The sequence below is a fragment of the Odocoileus virginianus genome, chromosome 8 (assembly GCF_023699985.2).
Source record: "Odocoileus virginianus isolate 20LAN1187 ecotype Illinois chromosome 8, Ovbor_1.2, whole genome shotgun sequence".
Lineage (NCBI taxonomy): Eukaryota > Metazoa > Chordata > Mammalia > Artiodactyla > Cervidae > Odocoileus > Odocoileus virginianus.
Window position 1 is genome coordinate 75,256,494 of NC_069681.1, and position 27,787 is coordinate 75,284,280.

General features: G+C 53.7%; 1 protein-coding gene and 1 pseudogene across 10 annotated transcripts in view; both read right to left on the reverse strand.

The window, feature by feature from the left end:
- The window catches only part of SLC7A1 (solute carrier family 7 member 1), a 61,249-nt gene extending 36,544 nt beyond the window's left edge, over positions 1-24,705 (reverse strand). For 4 of the 10 annotated variants that reach the window (XM_070471743.1, XM_070471742.1, XM_070471741.1 and 1 more), the window contains exon 1: positions 24,326-24,705. Coding sequence is in view for 1 of the 10 variants with exons in the window: in XM_070471735.1 (XP_070327836.1) it covers positions 11,773-11,837 (65 nt within the window). In the remaining 9 variants the exon portion in view is untranslated. Of the gene's footprint in view, positions 1-11,772; positions 11,900-16,140; positions 16,230-24,325 lie in introns of those variants that run through there. The other 6 variants (XM_070471736.1, XM_070471737.1, XM_070471735.1 and 3 more) reach the window with 4 other exon arrangements.
- A 1,116-nt stretch (positions 24,706-25,821) lies between these two features.
- LOC110125334 (small ribosomal subunit protein eS6 pseudogene) lies at positions 25,822-27,162 on the reverse strand (annotated as a pseudogene).
- Between the last annotated feature and the right edge of the window lie 625 nt (positions 27,163-27,787).

The window sequence follows — 27,787 nt, forward strand, 5'->3', positions numbered from 1 at the left end:
GACGGTTCCCTTGTAAACACACACTTTGGCCCTACGCGGACACACTCTCCTGAGACTCAGAAAATACAACTCCTCATGGCCTCTATGCTCAGGATTCCCTGAGGCCCCCTGCCAGGGCCCAGGGAGATCTGGGCATGACCAGGAAAACACGCCTGTGTGCGGGGAGGACGGCGTCTCCCCACCACACTGGGTGGGCCCCCCAGGAGGAGACAGCAGCCCCCACTCCTGGTTTCTGGGTAGCCTCGGCGAGTTACCCCCTCCTGCCCTCTTAGCCAACATCTCCTGTCTTTGAGACCCTGTGGTCTGGGGCCAAGAGCCCTTCGCCTGTTCTCACTCTCAGAGGGCAGTGGGTAGGCTCACGACTAACCCATCACTTTGACAGATCAAAGCCAAAGCCACTTCCCCTCCTGGGGCCCAAGAGATGGTGTCATCAGGGCCTAGGAGGGGAACATGGTGATGATGGCACAACAAGGTGAACGGGCTGAATGCCACTGAAATGTGTCCTTCAAAATGTACAACAGAAAACACATACAATTCAAAACCTGGAAAGATTCCTCAGAAAATCAGAGTCGTCGCCATAGGATCCCAACCACTCCTAGATATCTAACCAAGATAAACAAAAGCCTATAAAAAAACTTTTATACAAAAAGCTGCATACAGATGTTCATAGCAGCACTTTTCACAATGGCTGAAAAGTAGCTAAACAACCCCAAAGCCCATCAACTCATAAGTGGATAAACAAAATGTAGTCTACCCATTTGTTGTTGTTCAGTCACTAAGTTGTGTCCAATTCTTTGCAACCCCATGGACGACAACACGCCAGGCTCCCCTGTCCTTCACTATCTCACGGAGTTTGCTCAAATTCAGGTCTACTGAATCAGTGATGCTATCCACATGAGGGAATATTATTCAGCCATAAAGAGGAATGAACATGGATGAGGAACAACAACGTGAATGAACCTTGAAAGCATTATGTTAAGTCAAAGAAGCCAGTCACAAAAGGCCACACACTCTGTCAGTTCAGGTACATGAAAGAAATCTGGAATAAAGACAGAGAGATGAGGGCTTGCCTGAGTGGGTGATGAAAATGTTCTGAATTTGTGGGAATGGTTGCTTAATTGTGGATATAGTAAAGCCACTGATTTTGTACTTCAAGTGGACGAACTTTATGCTGTTAAATTATATTCAGTAAAGCTGTTAAAAGATAAGAGGCACCCAATTCACAAGAAAAGCCGGTATGGCTTTTCTATCAAAGGTGGCCAAGCAGACCCTGCACCTTCTATACGAGTTCAATTGCAAAAGCAGCACTGTGTCCCCCATATTTTAATTCGGCTTCAAGTCAAAACTCTGCCACTTCCCCCCAGAATCAGTAATTATAGCTCTGGTTGCAGTTGGTAGGACAACCTCCACTCTATCTGCACAAGCCACTTATACGTAACAGTCATTTTGCTCTGAGTTTCACAAACGTGGACTTAGCTCCTGTTCCATGAGCCCTCCCTACACCGCACTCCCTCGTCCTCCGTTCTGTAACACTGAACACAAGCTCCAGTTTCAACCCAGAGCTTAAGATTTCATGGTGACAGGGCACAGAATAATACGACTGAGGACGCCTGCAGCAAAGCTTGGTCTAAGTGCTGCACACAGTTAAGATTCCAGCTCACACAGGGCCCGGGCTTCCCTGGTAGTTCAGACAGTAAAGAATCTGCCTGCAATGCAGGAGACAGTGGGTTCGATCCTTGGGTCAGGAAGACCCCCTGAGAAGGTAATGGCAGCCCACTCCAGTATTCTTGCCTGGGAAAATCCCATGGACGGAGGAGCCTGGCGGGCTACAGTCCATGGGGTCACAAAGAGTCAGACACGACTGAGCAACTAACACTTTTCACACATGGTCCAGGGGAAAAGGGACCCCTCGCCCTCTGTGTGTGACTGTGGTCCAGGACCTCAGAGAAAGCGACCAATTTAATAGAGAATTAGCAGAAAGGAGACAATCATCAGGCAGCAAAAAATCTAACCAGGTCTCTAAGCACCAGCAGAGTACTTTCTAAGCTGGTCAAGGTGCACCACCAGGGTGAGCAAACCACCCTGAGAGAGGCGGGGACGACATGCCTGTTTGAGAAGCTGGACGGAAGAACGCATAGGAGGCCGGCTGGGGGCGACTCCCTGCACTGAGTGTTCAGAGTGCTGGCGAGGCGGGGTCGCAGCCCTGTCTGCCGAGGCACACCTGGACAGGTGAGTCCACGCTACACTCCCCAGCTCTCCCACGCGCTGGGTACAGCTCCCTGCAGCCGGGTGTCAGCCCACCCCTCTCCGCCCAGGAGGTGGCCACGACAGGGTGGTGGCTCCGGAGGAGTCTGAGAAGACACACGGGCCGGGGATGTAGCCAGGAGAGCAGCCTGGGCCCAGGAATCAGGAGGCCTGCCTGTGCGGCCCTGCGGTTACCCGGGGGATCGGGCAAGCGCTCGCCAGCCTGGGCCTCTGGACTTCGGTCCTTGGACAGACTTCACGGTTCTCCTGGGGCTCGGTGCCTGGCTGCTGCAATCATACAAAGGCAGCAGGGAAACGATGCCTCCAAGGGCTCTGGCCGCCCCGTGCCCAGCGCCTCTATCCTACAGCGGCATGCTGGACAGGCCTTGGGGCAACAGGGGGGCCCTCCTCCCTCTAACAGGCACAGTTCCTGCAACACCCGATGCCCACCTTCCTCTCGAAAGTGCCCATAGGGGCTCGTGATTCCTTACAACTACATACTGCAGGATAAAGACGTCTAAAAGAGATCTTCAGTTGAATTTAATAAAATCTGAGCAGCTGGTATGTCACAGACACGGCCGGGTTACATGACATGAATTAGGTTGACACAAAGAAGAGGTGGGGATGGGGTGGGGGCAGAAAGTTCACCAAAACGACATGGAAGCCCCTCCACCCCCCGCCACAGCCTCACTCACACACCACACCGCCTGGATGGGCCCACAGGGTGGATACCCCCCTGGCGGCTCCTGCCTGAGTGTGAACCACTGGGCAGGTGTGGTCGCCACGTCTTCACCGCACGAGAGACACCATGAGCTCGGGCAAGCACCAGTCCCCTGTTTCCCGAGGGAAAGAGTCTTCTGTCTTGGTTTCACCCCCTGAAAACCGGGTCGCAAGTCTTCAGTTCAGTTCAGTCGCTCAGTCAAGTCCAACTCTGCAACCCCATGGACTGCAGCACGCCAAGGCCTCCCTGTCCATCACCGACTCCCGGAGCTTACTCAAACTCACGTCCATCGAGTCGGTGATGCCATCCAGCCATCTCATCCTCTGTTGTCCCCTTCTCCTCCTGCCTTCAAGTCTTCCAGTCTTACCCTTCTGATACAGCTCCCCACCCACCTACCCCGCCTTGCTCCCCGCTGTGAAGACCAGAGAACAGGGAGGCAAGAGAGAGGTTAAAGTCTCAGACAACACTGGGTCAGAACACGGCTGGCGAGTGACTTAGTCTCCGTGGGCTCCCTTTTTCCCGACTGCAGGATGAGGCCAGTTCTGGTCCCTCCCAGCAGGGGCAGGGTGGGGAGGAAGGGGTTAACACCGCGGTGCCCGGAGTGCGGCTGGCACACCAGTGCCGTCATGAGCACCTTCTTCACCCCTGTGGGATCTCACTGGCAGCCCCTGTGTGAGGCGCGCCAGAGGGCAAGCACGTCCTCCAAAAGACACCTGTTCTATTCTCTGACGGGGTTCCGTAACTGATTAAGCACTGTGCAAACACGCGGTTTAAAAAACAAAAATAAGCGTATTGTTTGACGTATTTCCCTCTGCACCTGTTTAGATAGTTGCAGGTTCGAGGGCTGCTGCCTCAAAATAGTGTGGGCTTCCCTGGTGGCTCAGAGGTTAAAGCGTCTGCCTGGAATTCGGGAGACCCAGGTTCGACCCGAGTTGGGAAGATCCCCTGAAGTTCCCGAGGAACTGGCAACCCACTCCAGTACTCTTGCCTGGAGAATCCCATGGAGGGAGGAGCCTGGTAGGCTACAGTCCATGAGGCCGCAAAGAGTCGGTAAACTGATTAAAACTATTAAAAAATACATATATAAGGACATGAACTGTGTGAAGAAATGGACATACACATTATAATTAGTACTGAGTTTAGAACCGCTGACTTTTGCTTCTGGATCTGTAAACATCTCGGGTCCCACAGGGCTGACGGCCATGGGGCCTGCGGCGGGTGGGTCCAGGGCTGGCCGCGGCGGTGGCCCTCCTGGCCCCCGCTGTCCTTTAAGAGCTGAAACCCGCTCGGGCGCCCCCTTCGCAGGTGACGGGTCAGAAGGCTCACCTGTGAAGGGGGCTGCGGGCTGAGACCACTCCACCCGGGGCCTCTTCGCCTGTCTGGCTCTTGGGCCCAATCTGGCCATTTTAGGAAACGAGATGCTCTGTTTCACCTGCTCTCAGCGGGGCGGCCGCGCCCACCGTGAACCCCAGCGGAACGCGATGCCCAGTCATGAGGCCGCTTTCCTCCTGCCAGGAGGTCTGGACACTCACAAAGCCCCATGGTTTGTTTTGCCAAACTGCACATACATTGAATGGAAATGTTTGTTTTCCATGTCCCGCTTTACGTCTCTGCAGACAAGTGATTAAAGAGTAATTTCAAGGGCACTTTTTCCGCTCATCCCCTCTAACCTGCTTACATCAGGCTGCTCCACTTCCTGCCTTTTAACTTATGTTTCTGTCGGCGTATCATCCACTCTTCTTTGTTGACCTTTCCGTGAACAGCGCTGCTTCAAAACCCTTCTTCAAAGGAGAGGTCAGGGTGAAATGTCACCGGGAAGGGTGCCAGATGGCCAGTAGCCAGGGGCACCGGCTCCAGAGCTGAGCCTACCTGTGACTCGGGTGCCAAAGGCAGGAGGCTGGACCCCTGGACCTACCGCCAGCCTCACCCACACCCCAGAGAAGCCGGGTCCACCAGCCCAGAGCCCAGGACCCTCCGTCCAAGAGCTGCTCACAGAGCACCCACTGCACACACGCCCTGTCAGGAACTGCAGGCGACAGAGAAAGCTCTGTGCTCCCTGCTCTGAAGGCTCGTTTCACAGAGAGAAGGGATCTGTTAAAAAAAACGTACAGAGGGAACACGCAGGAGGACTTCCAAAAGGTGGAGGTGGGGGAGGCTGGAAGAAACCAGAAAGGTTACTGCACAGAAGAGAAGACGGCTGAGATGGGGCAGCGGTGGGGGGAAGGAAGGACACGGAGGATGTCCTAAACCACTGATACTGGAGGCAAGAGACGGAAACGCGGCCAAGGCAACTGACATCTCAAGCCCGGGAGATCGAGGACCATAAAGAGGCAACATCAGGAGTACATTTTCGGGTGCAAAAATCTAAGTTCCTGCATTCCAGGTGAGGGTGAGACCCATATAAGATGCTGTGACCTGACGTTCTGGCTCCCCAGTCCCCTCTGCTCTGGTTTATAAAATACAAGTGATCGGAGGTACGTGAGAGCCATGTGGTAGCCACGTGGGGGCCCTGAGCAGCAGACTCCCCTGACATGGAGAAAAGGGTGTGACTCCATGTGTCCCCTGGGGCCCCACCCTCCCCCCTCCAAACAAGGCCAGACCACAGGCGGGACGCCACTCACACCAGCCTGCCATGTGAACAAGGACAAGTAATGGCTCAGAGTAAGTCTGCCCCAAGTGTATCAGGACTTCGTTCCAAATGCTGCCCATAAATTCTTTTTCAGTATTAAAAAAGTTAATACTAAAATGGATCCATCAATTGGCTACAACTCAAGTTTCTCTGCATGTCCAAATTTAACTGGGCATCCAACCAGTCTTATTTGCTCAGCCTGGTGACTCCCAGCCTGGTGTTCACAGCCCAGGCCTGAGCACCTCGCTCCCACCCCAGACCCTCCTTGCCCCTGACCCTCAGCTCTGACCCACAGACGGCCTCTCTGCAAAGGCCTTGCCCCGCCGCCAAACATATTGTGCATGGAGGACGCCCCCATTACAGATCCAAAAAAGGACAGAATCTGCGAGAAAAGGGAAAACCGCCAAGTATACGAAATATATCGGGGAAACAGGGGTGGGGGGCTCCTGACAGCACACGAGTGGGGCTTAGAAAAGACTGGCTAAAACTGAGCAGTTTCAGGAGGGATGAAGCAGCTTTAGTTCTCAGAGGGATGAAGATAGCCGCTAAGAGCCTGGCATCCTCTCTAGTCGGCTTAATCACAAAGAAATGGGTCCTCGGCCGGCGGCCTGCACCTTCGCAGTGTCTGCAGGGAACCAACCCCCCGGAAGGTGGCCCACAAGGGTCAGCACTTGGGTGACTCGGCCAAGTGCCCATGGCAGCTGACCAACGTCTGCTGAGTGAGCGAATGAGGGAGTGAATGCATGAATCTGGACTTCTCAAAGAACTTCTTCAATGAAATTTGAAATCTCATTTAATCACTGAAAAATCTGAGTCTAGGGTAAATCTTCCACTCCTTGGCACACCTCACCAGAGCAGCTGATAGTCTTTGCTCTTTAACCAGTCTGTCAGCTGAGAATTATTTGTACTACGAGGTACAAGCATCTGTGCTCAGTCTAAACCAAACAAACGAACCCGAAACACCTGCTCGTCCACCCGACGAAGCACCTGTTAGGATTCACACGCAGAGCCGAGGAGCAAGGCCACCCCCTCCCAGACAAGAGAGAACCTCTGTCCCAAAACTTTTTTTTTTTCCTACAGTCCTTTGTGTGAACATTGTAGCTGGTCTTTAGTTACGGGAGCGCTTAATCAAACAAACATCTGAGAACACCACAATTTTCTTATTTATACATAAAAGTATTATTCAACCCTGTTCCAATTTCCCTTGCTCTGGCTTGGAAGGTGTCCCAAGGACGCCCTAGCCAAACAAGAAACTTCAAAAAAACGAGGACGACATATATTTTTAAAAGAAGGTAGTGCACACTGTTTCCCAGATAAATCCCTGGGGTATTTTGAGTATTTTATAAAGAAACTTTGGCTCTGCTACTATGAACTTCCCATTCTGCTAACAGACCAATAACTTAGGGTTTACAGACATGTTCAAACCTGGACAGTGGACACTGGGTGGAGCTCTGGGAGACGATTCACCTGGCGTCCGACAAACCTGCTCTTGCTTCTGCTGCTAAATGTTCAAGTATTTCATGATGGGGGTAAAAAAAAAGGGGGGGGGGTAAAAGCGAGTTTAATGCACAAATCTAGCCAAAGGTTTTTCATACCAATGTCTGAAGAGTTAAAATTCAAAGAGGTATATGCTGGTTAGTACAGTAACGTGGCTTTTCAGACTCTGTCCTCTCGTGGGGGACATAGGTGCCAGCTCGGGTCATCCCCCGCTGCCCTGCAACCTCCAAGGAAGGACGCATCCGCCCACAGCTCCCCATTCTGGGCTGGAGATACATGTTTATCATTAATTTTCAGCAAACGTCATCAAGGCTCTGTGCTGCCTAGAACTGCCGTGAATAAGAGCAAACATTCGCAGGAAGGGCAGAGTCAAGGAAGACAGGACTCTCTTCAGCGGGGGAAAAGGCCCACACAACCATCTCAGTCCTAACACTCGGGGTTGGTCGCTGCATCATGTCACTGTTTCCTGGGGCCCCCAGTCTCCGCTAAAGGCTAACAACACCAATCTTAGATCAGACCTACAGACCTCCCGGGGCTGCAGGATGCAGACTTGGAAGCCACCTGTTTGGGGTCACCAGCTCCCCCGTGCCGCCAAGGACCCGTTAGATGCAGGCACGTAATCTTCCCAGATGACAAACATGCTGGGTCTGTCGACATCAGGGAGTGAACGGAGGAAGGAAGAGTACAGCCAATGGGAAGCAGCACGCACTGATCAGGAGCTGAGAGTGCAGCCCCCGGCTAATGCCTCTGGTTGGCCACTCCCCTCACCCAGGCCCCTGACAGTTAGACAGGCAGTGTCCATCTGAAGGATGCAGGTGCCGGGCTGGAACCCAGGTCTATCCGTCCGGGAACACAACTCCCGCTCCTCCTGCCTCCATCCTGGCAGCTCTAGTGGGAGCTGCCCTCGCCCCAGCTAGTAACCTCCACTGCTGAATCTCTTTATCGATTGTATACGTGCATGTTAGTTGCTCAGTCCTGTCTGACTCTGTGACCCCATGGACTGTAGCCCACCAGGCTCCTCTGTCCACGGGATTCTCCAGGCAAGAATACTGGAGTGGGTTGCCATTCCCTCCCCCAGGGGATCTTCCCGACCCAGGGATCGAACCCAGGTCTCCTGCATGGCAGTCAGACTCCTTACCCTTGAGACACCAGGGAAGCCCAATTTAAATGCCAATATGAACCTTCACAAATTATCAACAGAGCAACAAAGGTCAACTCTAGAATTCAAGTGCAGTTCCACATCTAACATGGTCTGCTGTCCTGAGGCCTGACACGGCTACGGTGCAGTGACCCTGAGAGTCACGCCTCTCCTCTGGACCGCCCTCTCTGCAGCTGACTCCGGTGACCTGGCGACAGTCCAGCCCATCTGGGTTGGGGTCAGAGAAGTGAGAACGGGGCACTGACTGCAGGGGAGTGGACAGGGTGGAGGAGGACGCCCTGGAGAGAGCCAAGGAACCTTCCAGACTGTGGTTCCGAGAGCGGGCTCCTCATTCAGATGAGAGGGTTGTGCCTAGCTCAATTCAGGGGGGCCCCAGGGTGTGAACAAGATGACTCGGGTGGGCGCCACGGACACCAAGCGTGTCTCACTCCCCCGAAGCTCACGCAGCCCAGACTCGGAGAGCCAAGAACAGAAAGAAGGGTATCTCAGTCACATGGGGCAGCTCTGGCCAGAGTCCTATCCCTGGGGAGGCTCACAAAGCATGCTTTGTACGGGGGCCTGTCCCATGACAGGGTTCCCAGAGATTCGCGATAACCCCGGGCCCACAGGCCAGGACAATCACACCCTTCTCGCGTCCACTTTTCCTTTTCCGCCCCCACTCCTTCTGGGCCTGTGGGTGACCAGCTGCGGAAAGCACTCTGCTTTCATCCTTTATGCTGAGACCCCTGCAAGACATGGCGAGGGCCCAGCCCACCGCCGGGGCAGGCCGGGAACCCGGGGACCGCCTCGCCCACCTCTCTTTCTGCTGGCACTACCAGAAGGGGCGCTCCCAAATCATCCCCTCCCGGCCCTCTGACGTGCTCTCCTCCACCCGAAACAGAAGCTGAGCCTTCTTCGGGGCTTGCAGACTAGCAGTTTCCCCTCTCCTGTAACATAACCCTTGTCGGATTCTGCCCAGAGAGCAGACATTCGAGATACCTGAACCACGGCTGCACAATCGAAGCCTTTTTGCAGATCTGACCGTCTGCCGTCCTCTGTCTTCTGCTGACCCTGACACCACCTAGACCCCACAGCTGAGTGTGCACGGCCGGATGCAAGGGCGTGTTATTTTCACACGCACACATCTGCATGCCTAAATAGGAGCGCTGGACCATCTCCAATCCTGTCCACCAAGGCAAAAACTAAAGGACCTTGGGCAGAAAGCCCGCCCTTCAAGGGGCTCCTGGAAGTTGAGACCCAGGAAAGGTGGCCGGGCGTCCCAGGGTCTGTCTGCAGGCTGGTCCACCCCAGAGGCAGCGAAGCCTGAGGAGCAGCGGTGGACGGAAGGGGGCCTGGAGGCAGAGAGAAACCCATGTGTGGGACATGCCTCTCCCCTGCTACTACCTCCTGGAAGACGAGGGCACCGCGAGGACCCACTCACGCTAGGAAAGCAGTGATGCTTCGGTATCCAAGTCTGGTGGTTCACGTGGATGCCGGTCACCAGGTGGGTTTTTTGGTTTGTTTGTCTGTTTTAATAACAGCCACTCTGCTCCTTCGAGTCGTACTCCACGTTTCTGGGCTCACACAGGCTGAGTGGCACTTCTCAATCAAAACCTTCATCAGTGTCCTAACTCAAGAGCTTCTGTTTTCTGCTGCATCGGATTTTTACTGTCCAGGAGGGACAGTATAAATGTAGTTTACACTGTGGACACTACACTGCTGCACGGAGCTCTTTAGAGTCTCCACCATCACAGAGCGTCTCCCATTTCCTGCCGAGGGCCGAAACCCCCAAAGCGAGTATCCTGACCAGATCTCTTTCAAACCCAGAAGCAGAGAGCGTGGCCCTGAGGTCAGGGCTCAGGGGTCAGGGTTAGGGTTAGGACTTGCTCAAGGTCACTCTGTCTGTAGGCTGGCCTGCGACAAGGAGGTTTCTGGTCTTGCAAGTCCCTCTAACTGCTGGGGAGGCCTGCCTGGGGCATTTGGAGGGAAGGGTGTGGTGAGTCCCCAGGGGGGACCCCAGGGCCAGGCAGCAGTGTTCCAGCCCCAGCCCCTGCGGCCCTCACACCACCACACCTGACCCCCAGAACATCCATGACACTCCTCTTCCCGCCACAAGTCAGCCCTCGGCCCCTGGAGATGAGCCACGAGTGGGTGGGGGCCGGTCCACCCTCCACACACAGTCTTCACACCTTAACACACGTCTTAACCTCCTCGCTGGCTGCTTTCCTGTGCTGTCACGACCAGGCCCGCTCAGCAGACGGACATCCCCTCCGCCAACGTGATGAGCGTCAAAAAGCAGAGGGATTATTCAGGGCCCAGCCCCGAGGTCTCACCCACGTAACATGCTGCTCATCCTAACACCTGGTGAGACACATAAATAATGAGTGTGTCTCCAGAGACAGAAGAGTGGAGGAAAGCTGTTCATAAGACACTTTGCAAGAGGCGCCGGGAATTAAATCTGATTTTGCCTGAGAAAGAACACTGTGATGGGACTTTACAAAAGAAGCTACTAATGGCCATGAGATCAAGGGCAGGGGTCAGTCCCCCACCTCGACCCCAGCCAGACCCTGCCACAGCCACTGCCGTCCACAGCCCTCCAGGAACATCCGATCCTGGCTCATGGTTTCTTACAGAAGTGATCACAAGTCCCAGATTTTAAAGAAAAAACATCAATGATGTTTCTATGTACGATTTAGCCTTCCAATGAACACATGGATCAATGAGCCAGGTAACAAAGCAAAAATAAAAACCCAACTACAACTGAATGTAATGATACTCCACTTCCACCACTGTGCCCCTCGCTATCTCCCCGGGAAGGGGGGGAACATTTAGACTGGGGAATCCCAGGGGGGCGTCTCCACGGCATGTGCAGTGAGGAAACAGACCGCCTTCAAAGCTTGCTGAGAAGAAGCTGATCAGATTGGGGGCCATGCTTGCCTTCATCCCCCAACACAAATCCACGCATCGTGCAAGAAGCTCCCACCTGAATGGCCGTCGAAGACCACCAAGCTGCCCCTGACCATTCAAAGGCCAGTGGCCAAGGCCACACCCCTGGGGCCTCAGGCCTGCCGGGGGAGGATGGACCCACACCTGAGCGCCTGTCCATTCCGGAAACTTCCCCCGAGGGCGACAGAATGGAAGTGCAGGGGCTTCGCACCTGTGCACCCACCCAAGCCCACACCCCGCCTCGCCAGGTGGCGTCCTGGGCTGAGGTCTCGGGAACGGGGAGCCCTGACACCGTGCCTTCCGGCCGACCCAGCTCCAGGAACACCGGACCCATAATGAAAGGTCCTGACACCCTCTCTTCCATTAAGAACCTCCAGACCAGAAGAGAAGAAGGGGCAGCCTCTCCTTAGCCCCACCACAGCCTCTGGGGATACCCTACATTCCAGTCCATGCCTCCTCCATCGCCTCCTCTGTTACCACCCCTGGGATGGGCTCTTCTCTGGACAGAAACCTCCAAGAGCCCGAAGACTAACCGTCTGCACACCAACCCGCCCTAGAGCTCACAGGCATGAACGCCAGGCAATGTTTTAAACTCACTTTACATCCTGAATCCTCAGCACGGCCTGCAACGTGGGGGCTATTACTGTCCCCATTCTCCACATGGGGAAACTGAGGCAGGGGGCTGCCGGTGGGCCCGCACACGGAGTTCTTGCAGCTCTTTCCAGGCCATCCTGTCCCCTCCCAGGGCCTCTCCCCAGCTGGAGCTCCACCCCTGCAGCCTGACTCACCACTTCCTCTCTGCTGTTGGCGGCAAACAGATAACCAGGCCGGTCGGAGATGAATGGGCCCTGGCCCCTCCCATCCCAAGGGCGCAAAATAAACAGTTCAGGAACAGCAAGTGCTTGGGTTCCTGAAAGGACATCTTTTGAGCGTCTGCTCCACACCACACTCCGCTCCGGGTGTCAGAGCCTGGCCTCAGGGGACTGTGGTCCAAGCACCACTGAGGTCTCCTTGACGAGGTCCAGCTGTCGGGAGTTTGACAGATGCCGGTGACCCGAGAGGACGGGGAGCTGCTAGGAACTCTGCCCCAGCCTTCAGACACAGACCTGCGGGCCTGGGAGATCCCCAGGTCTGTGTGCAGGCATCTGAGACACTGGAGGGCTGACTTCAGGATGCGAAAGGCCCTGGGATCTCACGCAAACTTACACACTTAATGCACCTGTATTCCTCTTCTCCCTCCTGACGTCGCCCCTGCGGCCACATCTGCCCAGCCCGCACCGACACATGTTTCAGTTGTGGGTGGAGGGCGAACTGTAGCAAAGAAGAGGCCACGTGGCACAAGGCAACATGGGTCTCCTGTTCTGTGCACCATCTGCCCAGGCATGGTGAGACTTGCCCTCTAGGTTTAAATTTCTATGTTTATTAGTGTACACTCTGCAGGTCTAGGCACTAAGAGAGTCTGCATGGAGCGGGATGAAGCCCACGGGCCACACGCATGTTAAAGTGAGCTGTGGAGCCCTGCTGGCTGGAGGCAGTCTGTGGGGGCGGGGGGGGGAGTTGGGCGGTTCTAGAAGAAGTCCCTGCGCCATCACCCGCTGGAACTGGGGACGGTGCTGCTTCCTCCTTGCAGAGCCTCAGAGCTCTCCCTCCATCCTGGGTGCCGGCGCCTCGCCTGGGCAAGACAGTGTTTCCGGCCTGCGCACAGCCACACACCTTGCTGGAATGGGAGACCCTGCCAGGGGGGCAAGGGCACTGAGCCAGCAGCCCCCAGGAGGCTCCAAAATCTCCCGCCACCCGGAGGCTCTCCAGGCGATTCTGGGAGCTGCAGGCATGTTCACAGTAGCTGAGCCCTCTCCAGAACTCATCAGACCACAGACCCGAGTCTTTCAGGGATGAGGACTGAATCCCAGTGCAAATTACATCCGATGATTTTCCAAAATTCTGCGTGCATCAAACTCTGACACTCACAAGACACTCTTCCCGGTTCAATACAGATTACTCAAAGAATTGGGGAATGTTCTTGCCTAAAATCTCCTAAGATTGCCCTCAAGGGAGAAAGAAATGTCTTCCAACAAAAGTTTTTTCTACAAAGGCCAAACTTGCTGCTAAAAATTTGAAGTGATAGATTTATGGGGGATACATTGTATGCATGCTTGCTAAGTTGCTTCCGTCGTGCTGACTCTTTTGGCAACCGCCTGGACTGTAGTCCACCAGGCTCCTCTGTCCATGGAATTCTCCAGGCATGAACACTGGAGTGGGTTGCCATTTCCTCCTCCAGGGGATCTTCTCCACCCAGGGATCTTACCTCTCCTGAATTGGCAGGTAGGTTCTTTACCACTAGCAACAACTGGGAAGCCCCTGGGAGATATGTTATGTGATTACAATTACAGATTATCTCCTATTTCACATAATATTAACATATATAACAGTATAAAATCAAGTTCCTGAGGATTCTTCTCAAATAGTAACAACAGTGGTGATATTTGTAACTTATAAGTGAATTTTAATAAGACCATAAATTAAGCACTCTCAGTTCTTAAATTTAGTGAGAAGCAAAGTAAGTAAAACAAGTCACAAGAAACAAGGACAGATATGTATACACTGTTTCAATAAACTAGGCAATTTATCCTGTTCCAGTTCTCTTGTCACTGCGCTTTTGTTCCACACAATCAATTCCCTTGACTTACAGTTGTTTGAAGAATTATAACAATAAATTACATATACAGATTTGTAAGTTACAGAATACTAATTTTTTTAGCAGAAAGATTCAAACACTTCTCAAACAAGAGAACAAAATCCATTCAACCTTTTCAAGAAGAACGATTTAATGGTATGACTGCTATTGCTAACATTGTATTTTCAACGCCCTGCTCAATTTTAATCCATCAGACCTCGAAGTCCAAAAATTAATGTCTCCAAGAAGAGTGTTTTTTCTTACTCTTCTTCCCATAAATCCTCAACTCTGAAAGAGAAGGCTCACCTTTCAGATGGGCTATTCCTCCAATCACACTGAATAAAAGTCAAAGTGCTGAAATTAACAAATGTTTGGGCCATCCCTGGAAAAAAAAAATCACACAGCCCAGCCAGGCCACCTTCAAAATGCCAGCGTGTGAGGTCAGCTTAGGACAGAGCGACCCAGGTCTGCATCAGCAGCAAACCACCCGGGGAATGCACACAGATCCTGCCTTGTGCCCCTGTCTGCTTTCTGGGGAGTCATCACACAGAATAATGTCCACTTCAGTCAGAAAACCTCAGTCACCACTAAAAGACACCTTTACCCTCCACTGTCTTTGTCCAAACCAGGGTGGACAGAGAATTCCTCCGAGGCCCCAGTCCAGCCCCTGTAAAACTCCCGACACTACGGAGGAGGGGAGGGTGGACAGGCAAGGCGGCACGCCCAAGCCCAGCTCTCTCTGCAAACTTCAAGTCACCCCCAGCGCTGTCTGTAAGGCCACAGAGAAGAGTAAGAATTCTCAGAGCACACGCAGGTCCACGAACACATGCTGTGCGGGGGAAGGTTCATTTTCATCTCTATATAAACATGCCTGTCCCCGGGTGTGCACCTGAGCCGTGCCAGCTTATCTCCCCTTAGAGACTGAAGCCAAAGAACAGACGGCCGCCACCCTCAGGAGCACCCGGCCGCGGGCCCCAGCAGCCCTTCCCCAGCCCAAGGGATGCCTTCCCCAGGGGCCTCCAGAGCCCTGTGTGGAACAGGCTCTACAACCCAAGTGCCGGCATCCTTTTGAAGGAGGAACGAAACGCCCTCAGCGGGGTAGGCACTGGCGGCTGTAACACGCAATCCCTGAGACCAGGGTCGTTCCTCCAAGCCAGCTTCCGGAATGAGACGCTGCATTATTAAAGGGCTTTCTAAGTCAGAAACACGGCGGCAGACAGCCTATAGTATAGCTTGGTAGCACTGATGCTAGAAGATGAGAAGCTTCTGGCAAGTCAGGCAAAGTTCCCAACAACAGGACAGGTCAAGCCGGTGCAAAGAGCCTCAGACACAGAGCACGTGAGAGGCTGTCATCTCACTCACCCCATCCGTGAAGAAGCCTAGTGGCCAGACCTAGGAAAACCCCTTCTTGCAACAAGACCTGATTATTCCCAAAACAGAAATGTCACAGGGTGGTTTGCACCAAAGCACAAAAGGTGGTACGTGTCTATACCAAAAGAAGCCCCAAATAAACCCCAAATCAAGATGCCAGGGCAGAGTTAATTAAAAATAATTTAATATTAAATTTAAAATAATGTCTTGTTCTTTCCACTTGCCAAAGTGTTACTACATAGCTCAAAGGCACCCCTCCTTTTTTTCTATCTTAGCACAGGTTATTTTTTTAACTTTTTTATTTTTTATTGGGGTATAGCTGACTACCAATGCTGTGATAGCTCCAGGTCGACAGCCATACTCATACATGTATCCATCCTTCCCCAAACTCTGCTCCCATCCAGGCTGCCACATAACACTGACCAGACTTTCCTGTGATGTACACTAGGTCCTTGTTGGTTATCCATTTAAAGACATCCCCCCCAGCTCGCCTTTGCCCCGCTTTAAACTATACTGCAGTTTCACTAATTATAAAAATAATTATTTCAACAAACATTTGCTAAGCACTCGTTCAGAGGCTACATGCCCAGCAGTGAACAAAACAAAGCCTGATTTTAAGTGTTTTCTTTCTGTACAATACAGGCATCTCCTTGAGATAACACTGAATATAAAAAATTGAATCCAAGTTTTTCACTTTTAACAGTAAAGTTTTTCCCATAAGAGCAGATGTTCCCTGAAAACACCACTTAATTATTGACTACATAATATTCCATGTGGACAGTGTCATAATTTACCCAAAGATATTTTCAAATGCTCACTGACCTCACGATAAAAACAGAAACAAGAGATGCAGCTAAACACAGTATGTTAGACCCAGATTTAGGACCTTAACAGGGGAAAAGGAGGATATACAACCTTACCGATCACAGACCGAAGGCAAGTATACGGTTTCGGCTTCCCCGTGGGCCACGTTAAGGCCTAACTCGTGAATCTCCCTTTTTTATAAGCCCTACTCCCTCTTTGATCCAAGAGAACATTGTCTGCACAGAACAATACGTTTTCATTTTAATTTCCCTTCTTTTCAGGAAAGGAAATGTTTGCACTTCAAAGGGTTCCTTTGAAGAGCAGCCCCCGGCCCTGGCCCGTCCAGGTTAGGAGTTCCGCGGCCCCAGCGGGGCGTGCAGAGTCTGGGCGGCTGCCCACTGCAGCCCCTCTCCAGGCCAGCTCCTTCAAGGAGAGGGTCTGGTGCGGGAGAAGAAAAAACAAACATTGGAAAAATACTCGAGGCTTTTGATCGTGGCTTTCAGAGGCCCTTTCTCACACAGTGTGGATTTCACAGGCCGGGGAAACTGAGGTACAAACCCCGGGGAGCCAGGTCCTAAGAAACCAGCCCCACCCAGTGAGGAGGTCTTCTAAGCCGGCAAAGAGTGGAGCACCGGGGGCGTTGCTGGTGATGATCAAGGGGACGTCTGTGATAACCGAAACACACGGGTGAGATCCATGCCTCATCCAGCAGTTTGGAATCTTCCCCGGGAACCTCAGCAAAGACTAGGATGCACAATTTAGGGTGTCCCCTCTTCTCTCTCCCCTGGCCTCTCCGGCAGGCCCATGCCCCTACCCTCTGCTGAGTCTGGGGAGCCAGGGCTGCACAGCAGACAAGAGAGGGCCTGCAACATTTGTTTTCAAGTCGTGAACAAGTTCTGGGTATTTAATAATGATCTCCACCCTTCCCCACCCCGAGGGGGTTAACTGCCTATTCAAGTGGGCCACCGGCCAGAGGGTGGGCACGGGCGTGAAAGCTTCGACTCCAGACAGGGCGCCCGCTGCCCTGAGGCCCCAGGTCTCTGCTCAGGGCTCCCGCCCTGCGTGTTCGGGGTGCAGGTCTGAGGGATCAGGTCGCCCTGAACTGAAGACTTCTGACCATCCACCTTCCACTAACCTGCCGGGCGCATGGGCTCTGTGCTGGAATCACAGTGGTGTTCATCTCCTCCTCCTTTTACTTCTCTGTAGTTTCCCTGTTCTTCACAATAATGCATTCTAACTTTTAGAAACATTTTTTCCCTAAAGAGGCTTATAAGATAGAAAATGAGACCACAGTTCCATTGAAAAAGCCTCTCCTGAAAAAGGGAACAGAAAGAAACAAACTACCTATGCGTACATGTAAAGGACATTATTTGAACAACGGAAAGTTGACTGCGGACTGTGGATTAGATGACAATGTCATAACGTTCAATTTCCTGGTTTTGATGTCATACTGTGCTCACGTAAGAGAACGAGAAAAACCTTATCAGGAAACACATTGAAGCTTGCAGGGGGGTAAATCAAATGACATGATGTCTTCGACTTACTCTCATAGGGTTCAGGAAAAAATACATATATGTGTGTGTGTAGATTAACTGATTGACAGATAAACAGAAAGAAGGAACAAAATATAAGCAATAGGTGACTTGAAAAAACTGAGGAGCTCCTGTAACTCCTGCAACCTTTTTCTTTTAAGTCGGAAGTATCAGTCATGAAAAGTTGAAAAGTGAAGGAAGAGGGGAGAGAGGCAGGCAGGGTTGGGAAAGAGCCTCCCACCCGACCCGGCTGCACTCGAGGCCTCACTGCAAGGCCAAGGCCCCGGCCACTGGGGCCCAGTCTCTCCAAGGAAGATGCGCCCTGCGGCTACCCTGGCTCAGACAGCCCTCGTCCCCAGCGTCCTGAGGGTGTCAAAGAAGCATCTCACAAGGAAGGAGACCCCGCCCCATCTCCTGCACTACTGAAGTAAAGATCTGGGCCCAAGGACCACTGCCACCGGCCTTGAGAAGGGGGCAGAACCGAGGGAAACCACGCTTCCCTACAAATCAGAGCCCCTGCAGAGGGCCCCCTCCCCAGCAGAGCTGGAGGGGGAGCAGAGAGGACCGATGCAGACCAGAGAAGCAGGGCTCCCCGGGGCCTGGCTGGAAGTCCCACATCCAGCCGGCTCTGGTGATGCCAACGCCAGACTGCTGACCCAGAAAGAATGCGGCCCAGCCTGTGTCACACACGTGCCAGCGCCAGGCCTGACCACTGGCCAGCACAGCTGTCCCGGGACACCAGAGGTCCAGCTGCGCCAGGAGCCGGGGCTCAGAGAGAAGAGAGCTGCACTCCAAAGATGCGGGGGCAGATAGAGAAATAACGTGGGCCGCCATGCAGCGGTGGGACAGCCGACTCCCGCGCCCCCGGGACTTACTTGGAACCCAGAGAGCCCGGGGGCCTGGCATCTCCAGGTCCATGTGCTTATCTCAGGGCCCAGCGCGGGCCCGCGCACACACGGGTGCAGACCACAGTCCCGAGACGGCCACAGCCCCAGACAGGGGGTGATGCCCACGGCCCTGGGCACAGTGTCAGGACCCCGGGGCCAGGTCCCAGAGGCAAATCCACGCTCTGCCGCTTACCACCCACCACTGCGCCCGTCGACAACTTGCATCCCTTCTCTGGGCCTCCTCACCATCATCCAAACAGCAAGACCGACCTCACCGGGCGGCTGTGAGGATTAAATAAAAAACACAGAAAGCGCGCAGCCCACGGTGAGCGCTCACAAGGGCTTGTAGTCTGAGTCTTATTCAACCTCAGGGCCTCTCCCTTCCTTCCTACTTGGTCTAAGAGACTTTGGTTAATGGTACTGCGTGTGAAGATAAAAAGATCCAGAGAAAGAGAGCGTTTCCAAGCAGACCTGAAAAGGTCACCGCAAGCATCTTCACGGGCAGGAAGATGATGGTGACAACCCTGTGATGAAACACCAGTCAGACCACGGTCCCTCCTTTTCCTTCGCCAGCACCCCTAGTGATGGCCCGCCACCCCACCCCACCCCTCTCAAGGATCTCCATCACCCCTCCAGGAAGGAGGAAAAACGGTGGGGAAACAGACGTGGCCCAAGTTTTTAACCCCAAAGCCCTCAGGGTAACTTGGACAAAATGTCTCAGGTTGGGATGGATGAGCGTAAACACCTTCCAGACAGACTCACATGCACACCCTTTCTCACTCACACACACACATACGCACGTGCACACAGACACGTACAGGCAAACACTGAGAACGGGGCCGGGAGCTCTGCCTCCCAGAGGCACGGAAAAAAAGGGGAAGTGTTAGTCACTCAGTCATGTCTGATTCTCTGTGACCCCACGGACTGTAGCCACCAGTCTCCTCTGTCCAGGGGGTTCCCCAGTCAAGAATACTGGAGTGGGTTGCCATTTTCTTCTCCAGGGGATCTTCCCCAGCCAGGGATTGAACCCGTGTCTCCTGCATTGCAAGCAGATTCTTTACCATCTGAGCTACCAGGGAAGCCACCCCGAGGCATGAGGAGGGTTCAAACCCAAGGTTGTGGGTCTGAGATCTGCGAAACCGGCCTCCCTGACACCAGGCCCTGTGCCACCCCCCACCGTGTGGACACAGCTCCAAGGAGAAGGGACTACACGTTAACATCTCAGGAAAGCGGTTTGCAACAGCAAAACTACGCTGTTGCAGATTTTGTTTTCCTCCATGCTGAAATCAAGGAACTGAGCTTTCTCTCCAACATAACAGCGAATATTTACATGAAGCCTTGGTATGTGGCAGAGTTGTGTGAGGTGCATAACCTGGATTATGGCCTCATTTAAATCCCCTCAACCCTACACAGTGGGTACTAGAAGTCAATTACTATGCAGGCAATACAGAAAAGAATTTAAATGTGGCTCTGAGAAACATCTCGGAAAAAGGCATTTTAGAGATAAGTGGAGCCCACTCTGGGGCAGGGGGCCGTGAGGAGAGCGGGGGTTGGGGGCCGCCTGGGGCTGGCACCGTGAGCGGGTCCCGAGGCAGAGCCCGCTGTGTGCCCAGCACGCGCGGTCAGCCTCTACTCCTACGTAAGTAGGAAAGCACTTGGTGGATCTCTTACACAGGAATCTTATCTGCATAGATATTTGGAAGAAAGCTCTAGGGCAGGAAGACAGACTGTTATGTACACTACTGCGTCCAGGGGGGGAAAGGTGATTCTGGGAAAAGGGAGACGGCGTGGAAATCCACACTGTCCTGCTTGTCGCAGGACCTTGTTTCTCCCTCCTCTGTTTAAACCCACCTCTCGGGAGCCCGTGAAGCCTTTCTGGAGCTTGACTTCTGGTTGCGCTTATCAGAAGAGGAGGCTGGCAGAGGAAAGGACTTATTTCATGAAAGACACTAAATGTGTTGACTTAGTACCTTTCTTTATGGGGCTTCCCTGGTGGCTCAGATGGTAAAGAATCTGCCTGTCAATGAAGAAGATACCGGTTGGATCCCTGGGTTGGGAAGATCCCCTGGAGGAGGGAATGGTAACCCACTCCAATATTCTTGCCTGGAGAATCCCAAGGACAGAGGAGCCTGGAGGGCTATAGATCACGGGGTCGACCCCAGTCCATAGGGTCGCAAAGAGTCGGACACGATTGAGCGACTAACACTATAGTACCTTTATTCTTTCACTTCTGTTTATTCACTGCATTATCACAAGGCTGAAACGGAGGATTCACATGTCTGCAGGGGCCAGACCGTCCACAGGACCTTCCGGAGGCTGCACATAGTTGCGACAGAGCTGGCCGCAGGGGCCTCAGGGGCCCCGCTCTCGGCAATGGACCACCAGCCCCAGCTCCTGGAAGCAGCATCCTCACTTCAGGGTGATGATCTGAGGTTGCACTGAAGCTGTAAAGCCTTCGAACTCCACACTGATGTGGTCTCTTCCCCGAATCTACCACTTGGCGGTGCCCCCTCCTCCCCTACTAGTGATAACAACCAGAGGAAAAGCCAAGTGACAGACCTGTGTGTGGCGTGATGGGGGACCTCAGGTCAGAATCTATTCCAATGTGTGGCCTGTGTCCCCTGGACGAGCGAATTGTTAATGCCTTTGCAGGGAAATGAGGACAGCAGCCCACCCAGTCCTTTCATGATGTGCTGCCCATCCTTCTAGCAGCTTCACAGAAAGCACTGAACCCCCATGGTAGGCTGTGACTCGCTTTGCACAAGTGTAGGGGTGGGTGGTGTCAAAGCTACTTTGGAATTTGGGGGGAATACGGGAGTACAGAGAAAGAGAAGCTGCTGAAGTCAATACAGGGCTGCTAACCTGCCACCAAACAGGCTACTCTTCTCCCACTGGAAGTCACCTAAAACCTTGGGGGTGGATACAACCTCAGCCTAAAGCCCAGGGCCAAGGGCCTCAAGCCCAAGAAACCCCTGGAAGGCAGGCGTCCTGAAGGCCAGGAATGAAAAAGCAGGCCCACCCCATGGCCACAGTCCCTGTGCGGGGCCGCCCAACAAACCACAGCCCAGAAGCCCTCTGGAGGGCGCAGAGGAGCATGAGGAGGACGGGGCACCGCATGTGGCTACAACAGGGCAGGTGGGGCTCAGTCCTGTCCGTGAGGATGCAAGGGTCTGAGAAAAGCCAGCTGTGCCTTTTACAAAGTCCTTCCCAACGCGCTCTTCCCGACCTCACCAGGACAGTGGCTCCGGTCTTCTGGGACCCACCTCTCCCGCCTCACCTGGATTCTTCCTTTAAATCCACAGACGGAGCGAGGACACCAGCCTACAGATGGCGCAGAGCTCAACCAGTCACGTTTCTACCAGTTCCACCCTGGACAAGCTGCCACCATCCAGCCCGCAGAGAAATGACGCACAGTCACTCTCGCTCGCGCATAAAGAAGCTCGACTTGCCTTTCTTTCCCACACCTGACTACCAGCCTCTGCCCTGGCCTCCCCGCCTCTGTGCCCGCCCCTTCCCCTATCTCTTCTGCACACTGGGTCTGAACCCTTGCCCTCTGGGACAGCTGCCCACCACTCTCCGCCTCCCTGAGAAAAAAAGTCAAGTCCTCTCGTCCTAGGGGCCTGCCCTCAGCTGGAGCAAACGGGGGAGGACCCGTCTGCAGGCGCACTCCAGGGGGAAGGATGGCCATCTCAGAAGACGCCTATGGCCCAGATAACTCCCAAGTGTTACTCCCTCGTTCATGTCTGACTCTTTGTGACTCCATGGACTATAGCCTGCCAGGCCACTCTGTCCATGGGATTTCCTAGGCAAGAATCCTGGAGTGGGTTACCACTGCCTTCTCCAGGGGATCTTCCCAGCCCAGGGATCAAACCTGTGTCTCCTTATTGGCCAGCAGATTCTTGACCGTCTGAGCCACCAGGGAAGTTCAGAGAACTCCAGGGTCAGAGGAAAATGTTTCTTCCCAAAACAAGGACACATTTATTCCGGCTTCAAATTCCTCCCTGGGATTAACAGACCAATACCTCCAAATACATGGTTAATAATGAAAGGGATTAATTTAATTAGACACAAGGCAGGGCCCTCCAACATAATTACATATTTTTACTGGCCTTAGTAGACAAGAAACTACAGACTAGAACAGTCAGTAGACATGTGTTTAATTCCATCAAAGAATGAAAGCTTCTACCAGATATAATTAACATGTGTCTTAAAAAGCAAGCTCCCCAAGGTCAGCAATCTCGTGTTTCAAGCCCTGTTTTCCTTTAAAGCAGATAATCATATGCACAAGAGCATCCATGTGGCTCAACCCAGATTTAAACAACTAAGAGTACATGTCTGATTTCTATTCACTCTCATCCTGTTCAAGTCAAAACTCCTCTGGCACGCTTTAGATTTTATCTCCAATAATTAAACATGATCTTAATATGCTAAAACCTTTCAAAACTCTTTGAATCCATTGTTTACTTTATCCCCCTAAATTTCTATTCCGACTGTGAGACTTAAGGCCTTTCGTTTTAATGACAGAGGGGTGTGTTCAACGTAAAAATAATAATTTCCACTGAGATCAACTAAAAATGTCAGGGGGGATAAATGTATCATGGTTTCCTATTATCGGAACCAGACACAAGTGGCAAGAAACGTTAAGATAAATCCCACATAAATTGCAATTCAAATTAAGCACAATGAGGAAGCTCTGCCAGAGGCCAAAACACAGTTCTCCCGGGTCACATGTTTAAGAGCTCATTGAGGGAAATAGACCTAGGATGGAAACCCTGGCCCCCTCCTCTGTCGAGAAGTCTGGAATAAAACCTACTCCAGGTTACACCTGAGAGCCTGAGGGTGGGTGCTGGGCAGTGAGTGTGGTTATCTTGCAGGGGCACTTGCCTGGCTGTCCTAACCCACAGGTCAAGCACCTCTCCCCTCCGGTTCTCAGAGCCACGGCAAAGGGCGAAGAGGGAGCGAATAGGACACGCGGCCGTAGTACTACTAACAGCGCGGCTGCTGTTTACACACAGGTCTCAGGGTGACCGCCGGCCGCCTGGCCTGGGAAGTTTTCTACTACGTAGAAAGAAAGGAACACACCGAGAATAGGTCATCTCGGTGAAGCCGGAACTTCCTCCCACCAGAAAAAAAACCATACGGGAGCGGTGATCACCGGCCGGAGAGGCCAGTTCGGGTCACAAGGAAACCCACCCGGTGCGGGGGTGGGGGGCTGGGAACTTCCCCTAAGTAACCCCCCGTGGGGGGCCGGGTGAGAGGTGGAGGCGGGCCAGGGAACTTCCAAGGGGTCCAGGGAGGAATAGAGGTGGGCACCACGGCCAGCGCGCGGGGTGCGCAGCGCCGTCCCCAACCGGCCACCTGCCGCGGGACCACCCCGCGACCCCCCCCGGGGCTGGCTCCGGACGCGCGGCCGATGACACGTCGCGGACCTCGTGGCGGGGTGGGGTGCTCCGCTGTGCGCCATGTAAGGGAAGGTCTCCCGGATGCCCGCCGAGTCCTGTGCGCGCCCACCCGCCCGCTCCGGCCCCGTGACCACCGGTGCGTCCCGGCGCCCAGTGCCAGGCAGGGCACGCGTGGCACCCACCCCGAGGCTCCAGGGCTCCCACGCTTACTCACGGGGTGTTGCATCATGCACCACGCCGCGTCTTCAGGGAAGCAAAATGGATTCCGTATAGGAGACAGCCGCATGGGCACCGGCCGCGCGCACCGCCCGACCGCCTGCCAGCCCGGCCCGCGCGCCCACCCAGAGAATGCCAGTGCCCCCCACCCGACCCCACCCCGCGCGCGGACCCCGCGCTGCCCTGCCGCGGCCCCACGCAGCGCCGGGATCACCCCACCCCACCCCACGAAGGTGACCCGGACTCGGCAGGCCGGCCACTCACCGAACCGGCAGGGCGGCAGGATGCGGGCAGGACCGTCGCTGGACAGACGCACTAGGCAGGGCTGGACTGATGGACGCTGGGTCGGACGGAGGCGCAGCTGGACTGGACGGACGCTCGGCCGAGGATCGGCGGGACTGCCGGATGATCGGGCGGAGGTGCGGCGCGCGGGATCGGAGCCTGGGGTAACCGACAGCTGGTGGTCCCGCGCTCCGCTAGCAGAGGACCCGCCGCTCACACCTGCCCGCGCGGAGTGAATGGAGCGTGGAGGGCGGGAGGCATCCGGCGCGCGGGTTTCATCAGCCGCGCCCCGCGCCCGCCCTCCCCGGCGCCAGCCGCCCCGGCCAGCGGGCCCGCGTCACCGCCGGGCACCAATGGCAGCGCCGCGCGGCCGCGGCTCCGGGGGCCGACCGCGGCGAGGGCGCGGCGAGGGCGGTGCGCGGGGCGGGGCTCTGCAGCTTCGCGCGCGGGGCCCGGGCCTGGGATTCCCCCGCGGTGGGCGGTGCTTGCTGACGCGGCGGCGGACGCCCGCCCCTGCCCGCAGCCCCGCCCCCACCCCAGCTTGGACCAAGTTGGTGCGACACCTCCCCGCCCCCTAGCCCAGACTGTCCACCCCCGATCGCGGGCCCCAGCGAGCGGACAAACACCGCGCTCGCGGCCAGTTTGCCTCCTCTTAAATGAAAACACTGGGGAGACACTTGAAGGTTTTTTTTTTTAAGTATTATTGGAAATCTTTTCTTTGTCGTCGGAATATTTTATGACTATTGCCTATTTTTAATAAATAACACATACGCGCCCCTTGTCAGGAAGGACCAGAAAGCCCGAGTCCTCCCATGCCCCGGCGGCGGGACTAGCGCCTGCCCTACAGGCATGTCACCGCGGTTATTTCCGCACCTGCTGAACCCGGGAGGGAGGTAGCAGAGACCGAATCACCCCTGCTCTCACCTCGCAGGCTTCCTGTTTGCTCTAAAAACCCAAGCAAGAACCACGATCTCTAGAACGCCAGTAACCTTTGACATGAAAAAGGTAAGGAGGTCATAAATTAATCCTCCCAGCCTCCTAACTTTGTAGGAAAGAAGGAAAAACCATAGCAGCCTGGTGTCCACGACCTTTAAATCCTTTCCACACTTCCTACCCGCCCGCCCCCACCCCCAACAAATGTCCTTGGTCAGTAACAGGGGCTCATTGTCAGCAGTATTGTTACAAAGTACCATACACTATTACTACTGCATGGTGCCAGCTTCAGAAATGTTTTCATGAATGCATAAAAATAGGCTAGTATTTGCAGGGCACTTTGAACAGGGCTGGAGAATTCCATGGACAGAGGAACCTGACAGGCTACAGTCCATGGGGTCGCAAAGATTCGGATGGGACTGAGCAACTAACACTTTCACTTTCCCACTTGGAACAGTACTCACATCATAGTGAGTGACTGCACAGGCGTAGTTTTATTTTTTTTTAATTTTTTTTAAATTATTTTGATGTCTGATCTTATTTATTTGTTACTCTTAGAACATCTCATTTTTGACTGGACTCAGAAGGAGAAGCTCTCAGAGAGGACAGCCTCCGTCTCTTGGCAATCTGTTCCTGCCATTTTTCTTTGGCCTCCTTCATTCTCTTGGCCAAAAGTTTAGCATGTTCTGCAGCCTCTTCTTAATTTTTCTTAGTGCGCTGTTTCTTCAGAGCAACACGCCGGCATTTGTGGTGCAGAACTCGTGGAGTCACGAGACGCTGAGCCTTGGGTGCTTTAGTCCTGGGTTTCTTACCGTCTTTGTTTAGGGGCTTTCGCACAACATACTGGCGGACATCATCTTCTTTAGAGAGATTGAAAAGTTTGCGGATTCTGCTAGCTCTTTTGGGACCCAGGCGACGAGGCACTGTAGTATCAGTGAGTCCAGGAATATCCTTCTCCCCTTTTTTCACGATGACCAAATTGAGAACACTCAGATTGGCATCCACAATGCAACCCCGTACAGATTTGCACTTTCTCTCTCCAGTCCTCCTTGGTCTGTAACAGGAATGCCCCTTACTCAGTAGCAGGCGAACTCCGCCATGGGTCAAGACACCCTGCTTCATGGGGAAACCCTGCTTATCGTTCCCGCCACAGATTCGGACCACAAAACCCTTCCATTCTTCACCCAGAGCGTCAGCAGCAACTTCTGTGGCCATACGCTTCTCGTAGAAGATAGGAAGTTTTCGTTTATCGTCCACTTCAATGAGCTTCTGGTAGCCAGGGGCCGGGAAACAGATGTTCAGCTTCATTCTGAAGCGGCCGACAGGCTCTGAGGCACCACGAAAAAGAGCCGGGCGTAGTTTTAAAACAGTACATTTCAGTTGGAACTGTCTGTTGGTGACGGGATGCTCTCAAGTTACATTAAGGAGGTCTCCTGTGCTGAAGCTCTTCCTGTATCCCACAGTCTCCTTAACACTGACACAGCCAGGCAAAAGGAATCCTGGTGAGAGTCAAGGACCACCCGCTTTGCTTTTGCCCTTGATCTGGATTTGAATCTGAATTCTACTACTTCTCTTGTGGCTCAGCTGGTAAAGAATCTGCCTGTAATGTGGGAGACCTGGGTTCGATCCCTAGGTTGGGAAGATCCCCTGGAGGACGGAATGGCTACCCACTCCAGTATTCTGGCCTGGAGAATTCCATGGACATATGGTCCATGGGGTCACAAAGAGTAGTACACGACTGGGCGACTTTCACTTTCTACCACTTCATTCCTGTAAGGTTTCCTGCAAGCTATCTCACCTGTGTTTGGAGCTTATAAACCATGTGTTCTTAGCAGACTATCCCTTAGTGCCTGAAATATGATTGTGGGGTTTTTTGTTTTTTTTAAGTAGAACAGAATTTGATGGATTGTAGAGATGCTGTGCTTGTGTGGCCCAGACATGGAACGTAGAGTTAGTATTTGTAAATTCTGAGATCAAGTATTCCAGGCCCTGGTGGGTGTATGGGTCATCGTAATCTGGGAGATTTTTGGCAGTGTGCCCAGTCAGCAGTCCCACCCAGCGGGCTTTGCCTTCAGAAAAGCGAGAGGAGACCCTCTGCGGGTCCTTTTTCACCAGGCCTGCAAGCTAGCAGCTTCCTGGTAGGAAAGACCGCATGTGAAACAGCAGAAAGCTAATTATGCTTGGAGGCCACGTCGTCTCGAGACCACAGGACCAAAGCGAGGCACAGCCAGGCCCTGGCACTGACAGCGCTGAGCTCCTCGCCGCGGAAGACCCATGCCTCCGTTGGGGTTATTTAGCAATCTGTTGCGATTTCGGTGTTTCTCCACGATTGTTCTCCTCCCTCTTGGCCCATGTGCCCAGTGTGGAAGGTGGGAAAGCCGTCGAGGTTCTCCGAAGCCTCCTTGTCTCTAACAGTGCAGTGTGGTAGCTGTGCTGCCAACGCAAGGAGCACTGGCCCTAGACGGGGAAGAACAGCAAGGTCCAACTGCAGAAGGCTGGTGTCCGCACTGT